Source organism: Maniola hyperantus, chromosome 4 (assembly GCF_902806685.2).
Source record: "Maniola hyperantus chromosome 4, iAphHyp1.2, whole genome shotgun sequence".
Taxonomy (NCBI): Eukaryota; Metazoa; Arthropoda; class Insecta; order Lepidoptera; family Nymphalidae; genus Maniola; species Maniola hyperantus.
In genome coordinates this window covers 5,020,568-5,043,173 of record NC_048539.1, presented here as the reverse complement: position 1 = coordinate 5,043,173, position 22,606 = coordinate 5,020,568, and the positions used below count along the sequence as shown (strand labels likewise).

Genomic DNA, 22,606 nt, shown 5'->3' with positions numbered 1-22,606 from the left:
GGATCGAACTCCGACCTCAGATTAGGAGGCGGACGTCCTAACCACTAGGCTATCACAGCTTCATTTTGCATTAATTCATTCCTTCATATTGCAAGCAGCACTTATTGTACGGTCTTCACAAAATAAGTTTCATCACGTCGTCGCTGCTGTGAAGCAGAAATTGCGAGGCTTTACGTTCAGGGTAACCTGTAAAGCATGCAGAGCTGCACTTAATCCCCTCATTAGTACCCTTATTATAAATGCGAATGTGGAAGTGTGCGAAGTGCGAAGGGATTGACGTGATTTTTTTACATGGGTATAGAATATAGATAGATAAAGACTTGGAGAGTGACATAGGCTATCCCGGAAAATCAAAAAGTTCCCACGTGATTTAAAAAAAATGAATTCCACGCGGACGAAGTCGCGGGCATAAGCTAGTTAATAAATAAATAAAAATATTTTTTATTCAATTAAACTTTTACAAGTACTTTTGAATCGTCAAATTCATCTACATTCTACCAATAAGTACTTAGTATACTATATTACTGAGCAATACGTAGTTAGGTACTTTAGATAATGGTAATCCATACTAATATTATAAATGCGAAAACGTGTCCGCCTGTCTGTCTGCTAGAATTTCACGGACCATCCGTTTAACCGATTTTGATGGGTACAGAGACAGCTTACATCCCGAGAAAGGACAGGCTACTCTTTGTTCCGGAAAATCAAACAGTTCCTACGGGATTTTGGAAAAACCTAAACTTACGCGTCATATTATAGAAATAGACTCCTAATATATTATAATAGGCACAAGACGACACTCGACGACGACGTTTGGGCGTGCCACAATGTATGTAAAGAGCAAGCTTAAATTGATGCAATCGTCCCAGCCTCCATGTAAAATCTGTTAGCATACCTACTTACTATATGGGAAATAATGGAACATGGATTAGAATATTAAGCAGGTCCGGGTACTAAACTGAGAAAAAAATCTGTTGGGAAATACCCAGGTAGGTACTTGCTGGATAAATAATGAGGAGGTGAAATTATAAGTTCACAATGACCATCATCATCATCATTATCATCATATTGTGTAGTACACTCTCGCCTGCAAACATCAGAGGCTGTAGTGTAAATTTTCAAGGTAAGCAGGAAGCATGCGTAAATCTGTCGATACTATATATACGAGTATGTATACTGATTTTCGTTCAGACTACACTAGGCAGCTAGTGTAGTCTGAACGGAAAAGGGACAGAAAACTTTTTCATCCATACTAAATGACAGATTTCATCATAATAAACCTAATCAGAATGAGATAGGTTTACGCCATGGTCTGCCACGGAATGGGCCACATTCCGCATTGGCAGACTTCGCACATCTTTGAGAATATTACGGAGAACTCAGGCTTGCAGGTTTCCTCGCGATGTTTTCCTTCACCGTTAAAGCAGTGATATCTTCGAAGAGTGAGATATGCGTGCGCAAAATCGAACTCCCGACCTCCCGAATAGAAGGCCGACGTCTTGACCACTAGGCTCATCACAATTACCAATAGGCATTATTTGTCGAAATCCCTCGCCTCAATGGATAAGTCTACGCATTTCGTAATTCACACACAATACGAGCTAATGCCTGGAGCGTTGTGGTGTGGTGACAACGCAATGCGTTCCTCATAAAAAGATACTAATCGTACAAATTATATTAGTACAAGTAAGACGCCTTATTGTTGAGAATTTCCACACCCGACGATTCGGGGCACGAAAAATGTTATGTTTATTTGACTCTCTCATGTCCTTCAAGTACGATAGCTAGTTGTTATAGTGTCTAAATCCTTACTTAGACTAAGAGCGATCACGCACTCATCCGATCCGAGTCCGTGAAAATACGTTCCTTTTTGTTTTCCGAACTATGTACCTATTTGTACTTGTATGGTAGCTTATGAGTACGTATGCCATAACGTAGATATTTTTATATCCGTAGGTAGGTATTTTCACGGATCCGGATCGGACGGATTTTTATTGCGATTGCTAAGTACATGGAGCCAAGTTGGTAGGCTTGATTAATGAGTGACCAATTTTTGAGCTCCGATTTGACCTTTTTGTTTTCTGCGTGCCTCGGAGAGCACGTTAAGCTGTCGGTTCTGGTTATTATCACTAATATCTCACAATAACTGTATAAACATAAGAGTCGAAAATCTCTGGCTCTTAGTTGTAATTCTTTTAGTAAACTGGCAAAAAGCGTAAGAGATCGTTCTGGCGAGATGCAACGCTATTATTGGTTATATAGGTTAGGCTTATATAGGTTCAAAATAGATCGTTTGAAGTATCTTGGTCAAGCGTAAAGTAGCGTCTTATCGATGTCGGATCGGATAATGTGAAAACGCTATTATCTATGCACGCGTAGGTACGTGAGAAATCCCCCTTGACTTTTGGCGACAACGCAATGTTTGTGTATAACACGTAAAATTTAACTTCTCACGCGCCATTTTAAATTTATGTGACAATTGTCATGTCAAAAGTACATTTCAAAGGTGAATCTACTTTTGACATGACAGTTGACCCATAGAGTTAAAATCATTGGCTCATTTTGTACGGACTATACATTGGCTTGGACCAAGGACGGACACATCCCTATTAGTCCGTATTGCTTCTTTATCTTTACATAGTATAAAATAAACTCGCTTCCCGCTGTCTGTATATATGAACGCGTAGATCTTTTAAACTACGCAACGGATTTTTAATGCGATTTTCACCAATAGATAGAGTGATTCAAGAGGAAGGTTTATAGCTATAGTTTAATTCTCAAAAAATTAGAGATCCCTAGAGAAATTGAAATAATATGAATTAGGTCGGAAAAAATCCTCTTATTTGAGACTTTCCTTGGCAATGACACCTCAATGAGACCACATTAGTATCTACATTGCACCCATGCGAAGCCGGGGCGGGTCGCTGGTAGCAAATAAAAAGACATTGTAAATAATTTAGTAAGAGAGAAATTTGAACTTGCCATGTTTACACCTTTGGGTACTTCTGTGCTTAAAATGTGGGTCGCAGAACGCGGTCTTAGGCAATAATTTTGCTACTTGACCTTTTAACAGTTTCCATAATATCATCAATGCATATTTGGCTTAATTTTAGCTAAGTTATGCTACCGTATTTTATTCTGAAGGATTTTGATTGACATAACTAAATACGAGCTAAGGTCAATGCTCTATGCCTACTTACTTACATATTAGCAATTTCGTGATCATAACTCATATCACAACTAATAATAATACTTACTCGTAAATGTGAAAGTATTTCTTTGTTGGTTTATGCTTCAATCAAGCCACAATGGAGCAACGGAATAATGCGATTTTTTGCATTGATAAAGCTGGAACATAGGCTACTTTTTATCCCGGAAAATCAAAGAGTTCCCATATGCGCACGCAAGTTGCAGGACTTACAGGCATCAACTATAGATAATAGAATTAGTGGGGGGCATTTAATGATTCTACATAAAGTTTTTTGCATTAATATTTAGGGGGGAAAAGGATTCAAGCTGTCAATTTAGATCTGGGAGGAGAATCTTACATGGGGCTGGAGCATTTCAGCATGATGTTGCGCAGAAATGGATTATTTAGAAGTTATGAGAGTCTATTATTATAAGCTATAAGTACTAGCTGCCCCGGCGAACTTCGTACCGCCTAACAGTCGATTCTTTTTCAGGCAGTTTTTTAAATTTTTCTCTGCGTACGAACCATCCTCGTAGGTACTTCAAGAAATATTGTGAAAAAAAATTAGCGAAATCGGTTCAGCTGTTCTCGAGATTTGCGATCAGCAACACATTTAGCGATTCATTTTTATATATAGAGAAGATTATTCCAGGGTAAATTATATCCCCATAAGACTGCATCATCATTTACTTTACCATTAGTTGAATTTTGCCAAATAACGCTAAGTTATCATTATTAATCTCTTTATTAAGTTATTGTTAAGTTCGAAACAAATAACAAAAGCAAGTTATATTTTGTCACTACGCTTAACAACTTCTAATAAAATGAGATGAATATATTAATACAGTACGCGGCCAAAAGTGATGAACATCGATCTTTAGAAGGAGACAGAACATTTGTAGAGCACTGTCTCGGTCGTTAAGACCGACAAAGCGTCATATGGGTATGAGTGACAGAGACAACGCTCTACAAAGATGAAAAGTCATTTTAAAGGCCGATGTTCATCACTTTTGGCCGCGTACGGTACTTAATATTATGTCACTTCAAATAGTTCTACATAATCAATTTGCTTGATTTTTTAACAGCATTTGGATTTTTCTTGGTAGGGTAATCTCTAACAGGTGGTGGAGGCAATTTCCCCTTCATCCCCTTTAATTCCTCATCTCGCTGCTTCCTTTTAGCGACTATGCGTTCGTGAGTTCGCTTCATTTCCAATATTTCCTTCATTTCTTCCTTGTCTTCATCCTGCAAACACATTTAAAATTAGTAACTAGGATGGAAGAAACTCGGCAGTTGCTCTTTTCAAGTGTTAAAGTAGTTGCTACTATTAGTTAGAGAGTTAGAGCCTCAATAGCTCAACTGCTAAAGGAGTGGTCTGAAACCGAAAGGTCGACGGTTCAAACCCCGCCCGTTGCACTATTGTCGTACCTATACTCCTAGCACAAGCTTCACGCTTAGTTGGAGAGGAAAGGGGAATATTAGTCATTTAACATGGCTAATATTCTTTAAAAAAAAAAAAAGTTAAGTGTTTCGAATTTAGTCATTATCTAATTACTGAATGTAAGTTATGCCTCACTTCCTTATCTTTCCTACCTTCATCATCATCAACCGATAGACGTCCACTGCTGGACATAGGTCTCTTGTAGGGACTACCACAGGCCACGATCTTGCGCCGCCTGAATCCAGCGGCTCCCTGCGACTCGTCTGATGTCGTCCGTCCATGCTAGTGGGGGGTCTTCCAACACTGATCTTCCGGTGCGAGGTCGCCATTCAAGCACCTTGGGACCCCAACGTCTATCGGTTGTACGAACTATGTGTCCTGCCCATTGCCACTTCAGCTTCGTAACCCGTTGAGCTATATCGGTTACTCTAGTTCTTTTACGGATCTCCTCATTTCTGATTTGATCACGTAAAGAAACTCTAAGCATAGCTCTCTCCATCGCCCGCTGGGTGAGCTTTCTTATGAGGTTCTCAATAAGCGACCATGTCTCGGATCCATTGTCATCACTGGCATCACGCACTGTTCGAAGACTTTAGTCTTCAACTAGCTTATGCTCGCGACTTCGTCCGCGTGGACTACACAACTTTCGAACCCCTATTTCACCCCATTAGGGGTTGAATTTTCAAATATTCTTTCTTAGCGGATGCTTACGTCATAATAGCTATCTGCATGCCAAATTTCAGCCCGATCCGTCCAGTAGTTTGAGCTATGCGTTGATAGAGCAGTCAGTCAGTCACCTTTTTTCTTTTATATATTTAGATTATAAACTTACCTTTTGATTAATTCTCAACACTAGAGCTCTCTTCCCGCTGGCCATCGGTTGACTATAAGCCAACAGCTGCTTTAACCTCTGGGCGGGCGGTACACCCCTCTCCACCACTAGTACTATTCTAGCCCATTGCCTCTGCCATTCGTTTCGAGTTTCGGCAATCTTCTGGTAAGTGTTACCCATCATAGCGATCAACATGTTTACAAGTAAAATAGCTACTATTATCATGTATATCACGAATAATAGCTGAAAGAAACTGATCTTATTTATTACTTATCAACTTATAAGCTACTTAAAAATATGAAAATTGAACTCCGGTAAAACCGTTCCGGTATGATACCATGTAGAACAATAATTAGGGGTATGGGTTTAATAAAACTGCCAAATTTGCCCGCTTCCATCTTAGACTGCATGATCATTTACCACCAGGTGAGATCACAATGAACTTCTAATCGAAAAAAAAACCGGCCAAGTGCGAGTCAGGCTCGCGCAATGAGGGTTCCGTACTACAGTCATATTTTTTCGACATTTTGCACGATAATTCAAAAACTATGATGCATAAAAATAAATAAAAATTTGTTTTAGAATGTACAGGTGAATACCTTTCATATGATACCCCACTTGATATAGTCACTCACTTCGAAAGTTGAAAATACTAAATAACCCTAAATTCAAAATCTGAAAACCGTGAATTTAGGGTTATTAAATTGTGGTCATGAACTAATATAATAATTATAATAATTATTATATTAGTTCATGACCACAATTTAATTTTTTTTGTGTGATCTAACCCTAAATTCACGGTTTTCAGATTTTTCCCCAAATGACAGCTATAAGATCTACTAAAAATTAATAAAAATTCAAAACGACCGTATGCTTATTTAAAAGAAAATACATTATTATAAGTCTGTGTTACCAATCTTCTTTTTGTACCTATTCTACTCCCTTTACGACCTCTCGCACTGCCAAGGGTCACTGGTAGAGATCTCTCTTAGAGATAAGTGCCTTCCTGTACACTTTTACTCTATTTTTCTCTTTACTGTAAATGTTTTGGTACAAATAAAAAAAAAATTACCTTAGCTGCTATTTCATGATCAGTTCTCTCGAACGCTCCATAATAATCGGAAAATGACGTGAGTGACATGAGGAACATGGCCATTATGCTCTCCATCGGTGAGGGCATGGGATTGGACACCGAATCATCCACACCTTCTGGTGTGTTCGGGTTGTCGAATGACAGAAATATTACGTAGTAGGCTGAAAAGAAAGGATTTTAAAATTTATGGAACAGTTACTAAGTAAGTAGGTATCGACCAATTTTTGCTTGCTTAGAAACTTTGATTTTTAGGGTTCCGTACCTCAAAAGGAAAAACGGAACCCTTATAGGATCACTTTGTTGTCTGTCTGTCTTTCTGTCTGTCGGTCTGTCAAGAAACCTACAGGGTACTTCCCGTTGACCTAGAATCATGAAATTTGGCAGGTAGGTAGGTCTTATAGCAGACATTCGGGGAAAAATCTGAAAACCGTGAGTTTGTGGTTATATCGCACAAAAAAAATTAAATTGTGGTCGTGAACTAATAATTCGTATTTTCATTTTTCGAAGTAAGATAACTATATCAAGTGGGGTATCATATGAAAGGTCTTTACCTGTGGATTCTAAAACAGATTTTTATTTATTTAATTATGCATCATGGTTTTTGAGTTATCGTGCAAAATGCCGGAAAAATACGACTGTAGTACGGAACCCTCGTTGCGCGAGCCTGACTCGCACTTGGCCGGTTTTTTCTCTATCACAATCCGCAATAGAGTTTGTTAACAATGTGAATGATGAATGTGCAATACACACGGACGGATAGACAGACATGACGAAACTAAGTAGGTAGGTACGTATAGATAAAGAAGATTCAATATAATATTTTTCTTTTTTTTATTGAAAATATTATAATAAAATTTAAAGCTAGCCTTATCTGATTACTATACAAATCATGCCCGCGTGGAATGGTGCCAGAATACTGGCTCCATTTCCGCGGTGGACAGGCAGGGTGAGCTGTTGCGCAAAAAATGAGCCAGCCCTTCTGTCACCAGATGAGGCTGTTAATTATATTATTCTTAATAATACAGTATATTTACAAAACAATTAATTGATAAATCATTCATCAAAAATTAACATACAACATCTGACAAGGGATTTTCCGACCTAAAAGTTTAGTTAAGTACAAGAGGGAAGCGAGGGATCGAAATCGCTTTGCTGAAAGTTTCATATTACTATATTCTCGGAACAAAACAGGTAGGTAAAAACAAAAAGCTTTAACGAAGGCTGGACTACAGCGCTTTTATTGTTTTAGCCAAAACTTTACCAAGGCCTTTCAAATAATATTTGTGTTGAAAATCAATGATGTTTTTTTTAAACTTACCTTGCGAAAATCCCATAACAAATACGAGATAAATACAAACAAATCGGAGAAGATCACCCATTACCATTCTGTATATCATCACAACGAATGGCCCAACAGTTTTAAACCCACTGGAACAGGTAAGTTTTGTTAATTACACTCGTAACAGTGACTTAATAAAATATGGGTAAATCAACTAACTTTATGCAGTAATACTTATACTACGCAATAGACGGTCATTCTTAACACAATATTTTGACGACCTCCCTGGCGCAGTGGTGAAAGCAGCGGTCTTATCAGTGGGAGGTCCTGGTACCTATTCCCGACAGGGGAAATTTGAAATTTTATAATTTTTAAATTTACTTGGCTCTGGTCTGGTGGGAGGCTTCTGCCGTAGCTAGTTACCACCCTACTGTCAAAGCCATGCCGCCAACCGAGTTAGCGTTCCGGTACGTCGATGCCTTGTAGAAACCAAAGGGCTAGGTTTAGTAAAAACTGGTTTAAAAAACTGCCATACCCCTTCCAGGTTAGCCCGCTTCCATCTCAGACTGCATCATCACTTACCACCAGGTGAGATTGCAGTTAAGGGCTATCATGTATCAGAATAATAGAAACAAAAAAAAACATATTTTCGCTGGCTATCACGCGTTTTTTGCTTACAACCTGAAATCCAGTGTCATACTAATGGTTTCATAAAACAACGGTTTTTTTTTAAATAGCTCTTCTATGGATACTAATTTCTTACTCATTTAGAAGGATTCCAAGTATGTAATTTTAATAAACCAGCATATTTTAGTACATCAAGGTAGTAGGTAGATAAAAATAAAACGCTACGTGAGAGAAGTGGTATACGTTTGAGGCACACTAAATTAAAATCGTGTGTTGTACGCTGCCGTTTGTTTTACAGCATCCTTTCCCTATAGGTTAATTATTATTTTAATAAAGGCTCCAGTGATCCTTCTCTTTTATTGTGAGCAGTTAATATTCGGAATAAAACCAGGCAGGTATTCCGGAGTTTACGTCCGTACCTACGTTCCCTTTGATGAAGTTACTGAAACGCCCCAACCCAATTATATTTTAGATCGGCGTAGCAAAATTTTAAGCAATGTTATTTAAAATAACAGGTACAAAGACAATTTAATAACACTTCAATAGAATATCCTGGACAACGATTTTTAAATTAATATCTTACTAGCTGCTCAGCTAGTGAGATTTGCGTAGCTTCGTTCGAGTGAAATTTCTGAAAATCGGTGAGGGGCTGGAATTTCAAAAAATCATGAAACACGTACCTACCTACTTCTTAATTTTAAATAACCAAAACCCAAATGCCAGTTATCAAACTTTTATCCCCCATCTAAACCCCTTAGAAGTGGAATTTCTAAAAATCTTTTCTTAGTGAGTGCCTCCGTAATAAAAGGAACTGTCAAAATTTCAAGTTTCTAATCCCTTATCCCAGCTTTTTAGCGAAAATTCCGACAGAATATAGACACAGACTTTCTGAAAATAATAAATAAGTATATAGATTTTACACACTTGGTTGGTTGGTTCTAATCTAGATAGAAACTTACCGACAGAAAAACAAAAAGTATGGCGCAGTCGTTAGCATAATAATAACTGCAAGATGATCTTCCTCTTCGTCGGCGCACCACAGACGCAGTGTCGGCAATGCCACCATCAGCAAGCAAGAGAATAAGAACATCACTCTGGAAGTAAAGTATGTACATTGTACAGGTACTTCTAGATCACTCTGAAGTTGCAATAGCAGATAAGTATAGTAAAGCTTCTTAGCGCCACTCAGCGAGCGATGGAGAGAGCTATGGTTGGAGTTTCTTTACGTGAGCAAATCGGTAGGGGAACCAGAGTAACCGACATAGCTCAACGAATTGCGAAGCTGAAGTGGCAGGGCACATATTTTGAAAAACCGATAGACAGTGGGGTCCCAAAGTGCTGGATGGTGACCTCGCACTGGAAAGCGCAGCGTATCTAGAGAGTACAGAGTACAGACGACATCAAAAGAGTCGCAAAGAGCCACTGGATTCCGAGCGCGGAAGACCGTGGCGTGGTGAATCCCCTACAAGCGACCTATGTTCAGCAGTGGACGTCTATCAGTTGATAATGATGTTGATGATGATAAAGCACTTTATGATGTTTTTTCATATTTGTCTATGAAAAAAAGGACGTGAAGTGCTTTGTACTTATCTATTTCCTCCACACGCGGCAAGCCGTAACGACTTTAAAAGATCTAGAAGAAGTTTGGCGCATTTCTAGTTACTGGGTGCCCATTCTGTCACTAAAATCTGTAGGTACCCATTTAGGTAAGTACAATGAGAACGTCAGGGGAGCAGCCGGTCTGTGGCAGGAATAACAACACAGCTAAATGAACCATTTGGCAGATTAACGTCACACCCAAACCCTAACTGCCTCTTTTGAGAACATTTATACCGCCCAAACAGGGTACTAAAACATTATATGTGAAATGGAGACATAAACATATAACGAAAACCTAAACGCTTCGGTTTTTAAAGGGTAAATCACAAACATACAAAAATTGGCCTTTATTTTTCGCCCTTACCTTGATGGAACAGTGCTCAAGTTCTCGAAAAACATTTTCAGCCCCAGGAATCTTGCTTCACGTAACGCTGCTCCGATATATGCCAGCGCACCGACCCATAGCATGAGCTCTGCGCTTATCCGTACCTAAAAATCGAGATATTTAAATAATAATGCAATGCAATGCAATGAAACATGGCAACATATTATTGACACAAGCATATGAAAAGCCAACTCTATCTGTTGTTTTGACTGTGCTAATCGTCCGGTAAGAACTGAGCTGCTGAGATCCGTTTCGGCTGAGATCGACGTTTCATAAACGTAGATATGTAAACTTAAGTACCTTCAAGCCAAGAGTAAAAAGACACTACCTTGTCTATCTAAACATCAATATCGTCAAACGTTAGCTTATCTTCTTTATACTGTAAGTTAATCTTCAGATAGTTCGTTGAAACTTTGTACAGTTGCTTTTGCTGAAGGGTAATCTGTGCGTGATGGTTCTGATCAGTGTCGCGTGAGGTATTGTAAGTTGTAACGCATGTCGTTTACCAAAACTTTAATAAAAAATATAACCAAATCATTTTTTTTAAATAGTTTCTGGACCTCAATTAGAATGCAGTATTCTCCAACTAACCTTAGCTTGCCATGTATCAAAGTTCATCAATCTACAATCTTCAGTTAGATCTTCCCACCAGCCTTCCATGTCATTTTCCCTGGGAGCTTCAGTACCAGCTGTAAAAAATAGTACTTACTTAAACTTGTTTATTTTATTTGTAACAACAATCCTAGCATCTTCACTTATCTTATCACCATACTGGAAGTCTACTGCTTGAACACTAAAGAATTTTAGTGTAACCACCGCGAGATTACAGTATTATAATATGTAGGATACATTGGTCGACCAAAATCAGTTCTTTTTTGAGCTCTATTATAAAATCAACTTCTATGTTTTGAATTTCGTGTAGATAAATCATGCCTAGGAATGTGGCTTTGACTTGCTTACGTTTTTCTTTCTCTTTCGGGTGACTTTTGAAACTGCCACAGTGGACACCTCCTGGCTTTGTACTGTTAAATACCTCAACGTCTCCTGGGTCAAATTCTACACCAGTTTTTGGTATAGTGCAATTGTTTTCTGTAAAATTCAAAGAATATTATAATCTTTAGCTTGCACTGTATTATGTCAACCGCACCCACCCTACCTCAGGAACCGTCTTAGTTTTAAGCGGTAGGTATATACTTTCATAAATAATAATTGACCTTCTTATATATAGCTTGACCTTCGTATACAATTTTTTCTAAATCGTATGAAAAGAAATTCAACTTGGTTTTATTCTACTGAACCGATGCTTATAAGATTTCGAGGCAACCAGTTTTTAATGTCGGTAATTGAAAAAAATTAGGCAGCAAGCAAGACGTACACAAGACCGCTAAGGTCACACCTTAGAGGAATTAAGTGCCGCTACGGTGTGGAATTCCCTTTCGGCATCCGTACTTTTCCTGCCACGTATAACCTAAATATTTTCAAGGCAAGAGTGAATTGGCATCGTCTAAGCAAGTGCACTCCAACCAGACCTCATCGCTGCTTTTTATAAAGCATGGTTGTCATCATTCTCCTCCAACAGGGAAAAATGGCGCAACATCGTGAAGAAGGTGATATCTCGAGGGAGCCACGATCCTCAAAATTGAGGGACCAACGCGAGAAGAAAGGTTGTTATCAAGCGCAATTCCATCTCGCGATAAAAAAGACTTACCAACTTCAGACACCAATTCAGTGTCATTGTTCAAAGGTCCCATAGTACTGTTAACTACCGTACCATTAACCGGCCGATCAGGCGGTCCGGGACGTAGTGTGAAACACACGAGAGAAATCAGGAAGTAGCAAGAAAACAAGATGAATTGACGGTAAAAACGAAACTTTACGAACGTGTTCCATTTCGTCTTTAGAAGGTCGATTAGCATCCCTTCCAATAGCTCTAAATGTTCGTCTTTCTCCTGAAAAAAATAAGTAAAAGTATCAAGTTCAAAACTTTTTGAGTTAACAGCAAACACAGCACCAACAACAAACGTATAACTTGTAGTGCTCATAATTCAGACTTGCCTAGTCGAAAGGCGAAATTGAAAAATGCATTTTGGACTTCAAAGTTTCAGCTTCGGATTAGGAATTCAGGCATTTCTAGATTAGCCTTAAAACTTCTGCCTAAGAAGGGAAAGTTTTGGCTTTAGACTATAAGCGCCCTTGGCACTGCTCAGAATTGTAGGCCAACCGCAATGTGCCGGTGTATTTCACATGGTTTCTACGGTAAGGGAGTGTTAATTATAATAGTAATTTATACTAAAGATAAATATGGAAGAAATATAAAAGAAGCATTTAAATATACTGTTACAGCTCACTAATGAGCACGGGTCTCCTCTTAGAATGAGAAGAGTTTAGGCCATAGTCGCAACGCTGGCCATGTGTGGATTGGCAGACTTCATAAACCTTTGAGAACTTTAAGGATAACTCTCCGACATGCAGGATTCCTTACGATGTTTTCCTTCACCGTTAAAACAAGTGATATTTAATTGCTTAAAACGCACATAACTCCTTTCTACTACTATGGTTAAGTGCCTACTTACACCAAAAACTACCAAGTTCAATGCCGAATCCTTGCTTATCCTCCCAGTTTCCGTATCGATAGTATCCACTTGTCCCAGAGGATACGCCGCGCAGGTTGTCGCACCGATTTGCCAGTATATCTCCCTTTCAATGTTGAGGATGTGAAAGAAAAGCTCGACTCGCGCCAACTTAGCTGCGAGGGTCAGAGGTGTCAAGTGTAGGACGTTTTTATTGTTTAAAGATGCTCCGACTTCGTAAGCCATGTCGAAAGTACTCTACAAATAGATACAGCATTGAACAAAGCATTACCGACCGAACCAATGGTATTTATTTCACTTGAAGTTTCGAAAGCGCTTTGTAAAAATTTCGTCATAATCGGGCAATGGATGGGCCGTGAAAAGGTAACAGACAGACAAACATACGTTTGAATTTAAATAACATTAGTATGGATATTAGCTGTTCCTGAAAAGATTTAGATGGAATTTATCACAGGAAACCTTGTATTCTGAGACTACTAATCTTAGCTGCAACAATACAGCTCACTCTCACTAGAGACTAAAAGGCCAATAAAATAGCAAAAAGTTACCATTTTGTCATAAATGATCAGCATATGCAGAACAGTATTTCCATTAGTATCCTGCTTGTTTGGATCAGCTCCTCTCGCTAAGATCAGCCTGTAACATTCCTCCTGGCCAAGACATGCAGCAAAACTGAGCGGGTATTCTCCCCAATACACGTATCTGGTGAAAACAACCCAATAGATACCAGGAAGTTAGCAGGGTGCATCCTGCTAACTTCCTGGTATCTATAACTAGCACCTAACTAGCCTAATAGTAGCTAGTTAGATATATGAAACTGATTTTATAATACTCATGCTGAAGAGTATTTATATCGACAGTGGGGTATTTAAAATCGAAATAATTACACTTGTAGCTCTCAATATAGCTTTATGCTAGGTCTACTATGATAGATGTATGATACTAGGAGATGTATCATCGTCTGAATTAATAGTAGACGATAATAGTCACAGAATACTTAAAATACCTTCCTTCCTTAAAACAAAATTTAAACCAATAGCGCAAGAGTGGCTGTTTACCACACTCACCCATTATAATTAGTATCCGGCTGCACATTAACCCATTCATGGTCAAACGAATCTGTCCTAGACGCCTTCTGATCCTCAGGACACATGAAGTTTCCGAAGCATCTCTCATGGTAGTCTGCCCCAGCGTCGAGGAGGAACTTCACCATCGTCGGGTCTTCGTTTACTATTGTCATGTGTAGTACACTCTCACCTACAAATAACATTTCAATTATCCAGCCCTAATGTAGTTTTTCAAGTTAACGTAAAGTGTGTGTAATTGCGTAAACGTAAATCTGTCATTTTATCGCCAAGACGAGCCAAACTAAAGAACGGAGCACTACGTATAACGTCGTCACTAATCTAACGTCCCGCAAATTGCTATTGCGCTGGAACCATATCTCGTTAACGTCGAAATTACGTCATTTTGACGTCAGCCGAAATAAAAATATACTATCACCTCGAAACTTCAGTCTAGTGCTGACGTCACTAAAATGGTGGCCACGCGCATTATTTTGCGGGACTTATACCTTTTCTCGATTATTACTTTCTAGTCAAGTGTGGACGGAAAAGGGACCGAAAACTTTTTCGTCTTTACTAATAATCTTTCGAGTATTAACACAGTTTACGTTAACTTTAAAAAGATACGTGTGTAGGCTTCTGAAGTACCTAAATTTTTAGCTAAGAATCCCTATTGCGACAGTCTTTTTTTCAAAAACAAGATACTCGATTCCTTCATACACTCAATTACATTTTAAATGGCAATTACTATGATAATATCAAAATGTAAGTACATAATAAATATTTGCAGTCCATTTCGGCGCAACTATGCACTAATGTATACTGCTACGTACTGCGCAATGTAATATCTTTGAAAGGCTATAATTAAATGAAAACACCACGCTCATCACGCACAGGTTAATAATAAATCACTGCCAGTTTATATTACTAAAGTTGCGGGCACTTTGGCAAATGGGTACAAGAGGAACTATTAATTTGATAGAGTAGCCGATATGTTTAGCCTATCTACTGATCTATACTGCTTGCTTATCATAATATTATGTCTAGTAAATTTTGATATAATATTTTTGCGGATGCGTTTAGGGTCGAAGTGAAAATTGAAAGTATTGGAGTTAGGCAACAACATTAGTAATTCATTCAATTAAAACTACCTGACTATTCATAAGCACTTGTAAAAAGTTTACATGAATAAAAAACATATTCTATTCTATTCTATTCTAATGTACATGGTATATCATATATGCACTATTAATTGTGTTCAATAGTCCAAGAAATCATACATTAAGTAGGTATTATTATTTTAATTAAAATAATCCATACTAATATTATAAATGCGAAAGTGTGTCTCTCTGTCTACTAGCTTTTCACGGCCCACCAGTTTAACCGATTTTGATGAAAATTGGTACAGAGTTAGCTTACATCCCGGGAAAGGACATAGGCTTTTTATCCAGGGAAATCAAAGAGTTCCCACGGGATTTTTAAAAAACTTAAATCCACGCGAACGAAGTCGTGGGCATCATCTAACATCATATAAATCTAGGATTTTTAGACATGTGCAGTTCGGATTAACAGTCTGATATTTGTGTGACTTAACATTCATAAAATGAATATGACAGATGACTGATCCTTCGAGATTACGTATAACTTCATACTAACTGGAGAAGAAGAACTTGGTGTATCTACGGAAAACGATGAGATCTCCATGATGAATTAGTGTAGTGGTATACCACCTCTACTCGCTGCCAGTCAGCCAATTGGTAGCGAGTAGAGGTGGTATACCTCCACATCACCCCCATATGGAGTGAGAAACAGGAAAAAAAGAAATAATAAGTTAGGCAAGTATTATAAAATAAAGGTTGATAAGGTATGAGAGAAATAAATCCTATTAAACTAGAACATGTAGTAATAAAAAGAAAAGGCAAATAAGATTGAACGGCTCTAATTTCGTAAGCCGGTTTAAACCGGTCAGTTGCCTCAATGTTGAATCTTCTGTAGTACCTAGTACCTCTATTATTAGTAGTACCTCAGGTCATTGTGTATACAATGACCTGAGGTACTACTAATAATATGTAGTATAATATTTATGTAAAATGTAAAAATAAACTGTGCATTATATGTAGCTGGTTCATCATAAGTCCACAGCTACAAAATTATGTCTTACCTAATATTTTCATCAACATAATTTATTGTATCTTGATTGTAATTAACATAAACAGATATCTAATTTTGACCGTTGACATTCGTAACCGTTTATATAAGCCTAAACAACAAAAATCATCGTTTATATAATTCAGAAACATTGTTTATTTATCAACGTCCCCTCGAGATGTCCTCTACCCTTTACGCAGAAGTAGGTTTGTAAGTTTAGCCAAAGGTGAAATCACGCAACGGATATGTGTCGACATAATGCCGGCTTTTGTTGCAAGAGATGCGATCAAAAATAATGAATGACAAACGTGCAACTTATGATGAACTATTATGAACTTATTACGTTTATACATTACTGGATGATGCCCACGACTTCGTACGCGTGGATTTAGATTTTTGAAAATCCCGTGGTAACTCTTTGATTTTCCGGGACATCTTAGTAGCCTATGTCCTTAAGGCCCCGGGATGCAAGCTATCTCTGTACCGAATTTCATCAAAATCGGGTGGACGGATGGGCCATGAAAAGCTAGCAGACAGACACACTTTCGCATTTATAATAGTACTAGCTGATGCGCACGACTTCGTACGCGTGGAGTTAGGTTTTTGAAAATCCCGTGGGAACTCATCAATTTTCCGGGATGAAAAGTAGCCTTCCTTCCTCGGGATATAAGCTAACTCTGTACCAAATTTCATCAAAATCGGTTGAACGGTTGGGCCGTGAAAAGCTAGCAGACAGACAGACAGACAGACACACTTTCGCATTTATAATATTAAGTAGTATGGATAGTGTGGATTGCTAAAATTGCCACACTACCGTCACAAAATACAGTGCGACGTCGCGCGTCGTCGTGACGAGTTTTAGAAAATGCTAGCTGACTCGCTCCATCTTCGTACGGAGTTAGGAACTACGACGGGCTGTGCTACGGGCGCGAGCGTCCGTGTTTCCTGCCAAGTGCCAAGTATTTATAACCTAAACACCTCCAAGGCCAGAGTGGGTAGGCAACTTGTAGACAAGCGCGCCCTAACTCATCACTGCTTTTTATTGGGCATGAAGCAAGCACAATAAAAAAAAAGGTTGTGACAATCTACCTAGTTACTATGTAAAATCTTGGAAAGACAGTATAATTTATAAGTATCATAGTAAACTGTATTTTTTGTCACGTTGAAATAGAATCCATCAGGCTGATTTCATTCTATGCTCATAAGCTATTCCGATAGGTACCTACCAGAAGTATGAATGAAAGTCCAGTGATTTACATAAATATTACTCATTTTCATTTTTGATTTTTATTTGGAAAAATAGTCGAGTTCAATGTAATAATGATATAGTGCTTTTATATTCTGCCTCTACGAAATTTGACATTGGCTCTTGGATCACAGATTCCCAAAATTGTATCAATATAAAAACAAAAAAATGTTTTGAAATTACCGTAATACTCGTCACTCATATAAATATCGTTGATGAGTTTCGGATAAAACCGCAGCAGTCGCTTTGCCAGATCTGCTAAAAGTGACGTTGCGTTCAGCAGACATAGGTGAAGGATTGTTTCTCCCACTGCACCACGCTCCTAAAATAAATATTTTACAATGATCCTCAAGAAAGCCAAAAAAATATACAACTCGACGGCCGTGCGATTCGACGGCGACGTTTCAACGTATCTCCTAGAAGTCCTTGTGACACTTTGACTTGAAGGAACTCTTTGAAGCGAGGGGGTTTCAGTGGGTAGAAAGCCCCACATAACCCAATCTCTAAGATTAAGGTCTAAGGTACACAAGATTTCCACCCGTCAACAAAAAAGGTGTCGCGGTACCGCGCACCCCTGCAGTTCGCATTTTGTCATTGCAGTGTGAGGGTACTTCGTACTTTTTTGGACCTACCTTTACGAATTCTTGTGCAAATAGTACTACGGCTACTACGGATCGATAATTATCGGATTCGGATCGGAAGCAGGGCGTAAAGAGCCTTAACCTGATATAACTGGCTTCCCACAGTGCGTGATTCTGCGGATTATCACGCACGCCCGACGACGTCAGCCACGTATCCCGCACAAGACTTAGTGACGACGAAAACGTGTCAGCGCTACCACAGACGATACTCTTCCCATGGTGGGTCGTCGGTGCGCGCTGATCCGCGCCCGTCTGCAATATCACGCACCATGGGACGCCGGTTTAACGTAAACGCCACAAGACTACCTTCATAATAATATTTTCGTGAAGGCTATCTTGTAGAAGGAAGATACTTGAATTTGTACCTTTAGGTCCCAACAAAGCTCTCTATATGCAGAAGGGTTAGCGTCGTATTCCTCTTGAGTGACCGCGGGCCAATCCTTTTCTACGTCAAACTCTTCATCGGGGTTTTCCATGCCTCGTAATGGAGGTAACTGAGAAATAACACATATACAACTTCACGATACCGTAGCCGCCATGTTAATTCTGACTGTGACGTCACATGGATTGAAGTTCTAATGTATTTTACAAGAAAACACTTGCATACCAATCCATGTGACCTCATGACAGCTCATGAACCTAAAAAGATGGTGGGTAGCGTTTTCGCGGCAAAATTTGACGTGCAAAATTTAAATGCATTTTTAGAGCACTTATCGTTCTAATAATTTTTTTTGGTAGTTTATTATAACTTTAGGATCAAATTAAAATACTTTTCAAAAAGTTCCCTAAAATTCCCTAAGAAAAAGAATTCGACGGCTTATTAGAAACAATATAGTCTGAAGTAGGTACCTACTGATTTTATTCTTACCAGCTTATGCCGCGGCCTTTCCTTATTCCTCAGCAATACTAAGTGAGATATCGGTATATACCGGCCCTTGCCTCGGTTGTAGAGAAAGGGTTCCACCTTAGTTTTGATAGCATGGTCTATCTCAGCATACTGCTTATTTTGCACTGCACGTTTCATCATGTCCACGAGGAGACCACCACCTGGATTTAATTGTCGAAAGATTTCAGATCTGAATTGAGATTTGTGATCTGAAATACTTAGGTACTGTTACCTACTTATATTTCTTAGAAGGAAGTAAACCTACAATTCCAAACCAAAGATCACGAATCCGATTTAATTTAGATTTTTATTTATTACTTACATTCCTACTTGTATCGTTAAAGGATTTTTTTTTATATCGAGTCAAGTTTATGAAATATCTACACTAATATTATAAAGAGGAAAACTTTGTTTGTTTGTTTGTTTGTTTGTTTGTTTGTTTGTTTGTTTGTACTGAATAGGCTCAAAAACTACTGGACCGATTTTAAAAATTCTTTCACCATTCGAAAGCTACATTATCCACGAGTAACATAGGCTATATTTTATTTTGGAAAAAAATAGGGTTCCGTAAGATATTTGGGTTTTTCGGACACAAGGTGTAAAAAATCAACCAGAAAAGTTACTTATTTTGCGTACGCTGCCTAAACTATAAAAGATAGAACCATAAAATGTTCTAATTAATTGTAGATCTTATAAATATCTACAAAAAAGTCCGCGACACACTATACCCATCTATGTCGAGTGAGGCACAGCAACCATTTTTTTATTTAAAAATCTTGAATTTTTTTTGGACTACATTTAAACGCGTTTATTTTACTCATGCTATTAATCCTTATCAAAATAAATGATTTCATCACTAAGAACAGTTTATCTTCTACATCTACACTAATATTATAAAGAGGAAAACTTTGTTTGTTTGTTTGTTTGTTTGTTTGTTTGTTTGTTTGTACTGAATAGGCTCAAAAACTACTGGACCGATTTTAAAAATTCTTTCACCATTCGAAAGCTACATTATCCACGAGTAACATAGGCTATATTTTATTTTGGAAAAAAATAGGGTTCCGTAAGATATTTGGGTTTTTCGGACACAAGGTGTAAAAAATCAACCAGAAAAGTTACTTATTTTGCGTACGCTGCCTAAACTATAAAAGATAGAACCATAAAATGTTCTAATTAATTGTAGATCTTATAAATATCTACAAAAAAGTCCGCGACACACTATACCCATCTATGTCGAGTGAGGCACAGCAACCATTTTTTTATTTAAAAATCTTGAATTTTTTTTGGACTACATTTAAACGCGTTTATTTTACTCATGCTATTAATCCTTATCAAAATAAATGATTTCATCACTAAGAACAGTTTATGGAGATAATATTTGGTCTTTGAATGATTAAAATTGGACGTTTGGTTTTGAAGTTATGGCGAAATTAAAATATTACGATTTCTGCTGCACGGCGTTGTCTACACTAATATTATAAAGAGGAAAACTTTGTTTGTTTGTTTGTTTGTTTGTTTGTTTGTTTGTTTGTACTGAATAGGCTCAAAAACTACTGGACCGATTTTAAAAATTCTTTCACCATTCGAAAGCTACATTATCCACGAGTAACATAGGCTATATTTTATTTTGGAAAAAAATAGGGTTCCGTAAGATATTTGGGTTTTTCGGACACAAGGTGTAAAAAATCAACCAGAAAAGTTACTTATTTTGCGTACGCTGCCTAAACTATAAAAGATAGAACCATAAAATGTTCTAATTAATTGTAGATCTTATAAATATCTACAAAAAAGTCCGCGACACACTATACCCATCTATGTCGAGTGAGGCACAGCAACCATTTTTTTATTTAAAAATCTTGAATTTTTTTTGGACTACATTTAAACGCGTTTATTTTACTCATGCTATTAATCCTTATCAAAATAAATGATTTCATCACTAAGAACAGTTTATATTATATAAAGAGGTAATGTCGTTAAGTTTGTTTGTAGGGGGTAATCTTTAGAACTACTGAACCGATTTTAAAAATTCTTTCACCAGTAGAAAGCTACATTATTCCTGAGTGACATAGGCTATACGGGATCTTTAAAAACCTAAATCTACGCGGGCGAAGCCGCGGGGATCAGCTAGTTTTTATATAAATGGATAGTTTTCCAAATAGTGTATGACTTATGATTTTTTTAAATACGCATATCAAAAATAGAGAAAAATTATTGCTTTACTGGTTTTTTTTCCATTAGCGAGTAAGTAGTCGCCTTTATAATGGGGAGTGCTCTGAAGAGCTTTTTGACCTCATTCCACCCTCGTTTTTCTACAACCGCACCGCGCGCCACCGTATGGAATTTCACCCTCACCACCTGGGTGTCTGGTGCACTTCGACCGTCCGCTGTGCCAGATCCTTCTTTCCACGCACGTGCAAACTGTGGAACCAACTCCCATCGGCGGTGTTCTCACTAGATTATAACATGGGGTTATTCAAGGGGCGGACCAACAAATTCTTAAAAGGCCGGCAACGCATCGGCGGTTCCTCTGGTTCTGCAAATGTTCATGGGCGGCGGTAATCACTTAACATCAGGTGACCCGCCAGGTCATTTGCTCGCTTTCTCTATTAAAAAAAATAGGTAGTAAGTTTCTTGTTCTGAATGATACCAACTACCTATCTTATGTAGGATTGCCACTTAAGTACCCACTTACTACAATCTGCTTTAATGAGAGTAGGTACAGATTGAGTAACGTTTTCAAATATGATATTCCTTACCTTTGAGATCAATGAATCTATAAAGTTTCTGTGACGATGTACCGGCCTGCTTTTTTACGCCACTAGTAACATTACTTTCCGTATTACCCATCTTGGAACAATATTAATTACGTATTGCGTTTTATTTATAAAACTTTACTAGTTAAACAAATACGGCGTTGTCTGTGTAAGCTAAGCACTGGCTGAGGATATTGATGAAACAGTCCGTTACTATAACAATAGCTTATCTATATCTACCTACTAACTACTACCTAATACTTTATACACGTCAGTAAATGCTTTACTGACGTGTTAAGTAGACGTTAGTCCGACTAGTTTCGAACCCATTCGGGGTTCTTTTTCAAAGGGAGTCAGTTGAGACTGCAGTCACAACCGCGACGTGTGCGTGAACTGCCTCCCTTTGAAAAAGGACCCCGGATGGGTTCGAAACTAGTCGGGCTAACGTCTACTTAACACGTCAGTAAAGCCGGGTGTGAGATATGTATAGTACTTTTAGTGTAGCGTATTGTTACACCATTGTAATTTTTTATGATTTGAAGAGCAACTACACTTAGTGACTCAGCTCTATAAAAGAAAAAGAGCAACTGATGATATTCTTGCCGGCTCGTCTCACTAGTAGAATCTTAATTCCGAACTAGTGGTACACAGACTCACAGACATAACATAAGGGGCAGTAGTTGTCCTACATGAAATAAATGACTACAATTTTGGTACATGAAAAATAAAAATAAATAAATAAATTGATTTGATTTACCTACTTACCATAATACTTACTCCAGCTTTGCTCTGGTTATCCTGTACCTACGAATCGTGTCCTACATTGATGTG

General features: G+C 38.0%; 1 protein-coding gene across 1 annotated transcript; it reads right to left on the bottom strand.

The window, feature by feature from the left end:
* Positions 1 to 4,046: 4,046 nt before the first annotated feature.
* nan (transient receptor potential cation channel subfamily V member nanchung) lies at positions 4,047 to 21,897 on the bottom strand. Its single transcript, XM_034985528.2, has 16 exons — positions 21,779 to 21,897; positions 19,005 to 19,183; positions 18,502 to 18,630; positions 17,679 to 17,817; positions 14,105 to 14,294; positions 13,586 to 13,739; positions 13,020 to 13,274; positions 12,155 to 12,395; positions 11,407 to 11,535; positions 11,038 to 11,135; positions 10,426 to 10,550; positions 9,422 to 9,556; positions 7,875 to 7,984; positions 6,536 to 6,717; positions 5,464 to 5,706; positions 4,047 to 4,435 (listed from the first exon to the last, which is right to left on the bottom strand). Exons 1-16 carry the CDS (start codon positions 21,867 to 21,869, stop codon positions 4,244 to 4,246), a joined length of 2,592 nt encoding a protein of 863 aa, XP_034841419.2. The 5' UTR covers positions 21,870 to 21,897; the 3' UTR covers positions 4,047 to 4,243.
* Positions 21,898 to 22,606: the final 709 nt, after the last annotated feature.

Bases quoted from the DNA above. Each gene is read 5' to 3' on its own strand.
- nan (XM_034985528.2), bottom strand. From the start codon at position 21,869: ATGGGTAATACGGAAAGTAATGTTACTAGTGGCGTAAAAAAGCAGGCC. The intron at 10,551-11,037 runs GTTAGTTGGAGA...CTCGATTTTTAG, and splicing joins TTGATACATGGCAAGCTAAG to GTACGGATAAGCGCAGAGCT. The intron at 9,557-10,425 runs GTAAGGGCGAAA...CTTTACTTCCAG, and splicing joins TTGAGCACTGTTCCATCAAG to AGTGATGTTCTTATTCTCTT.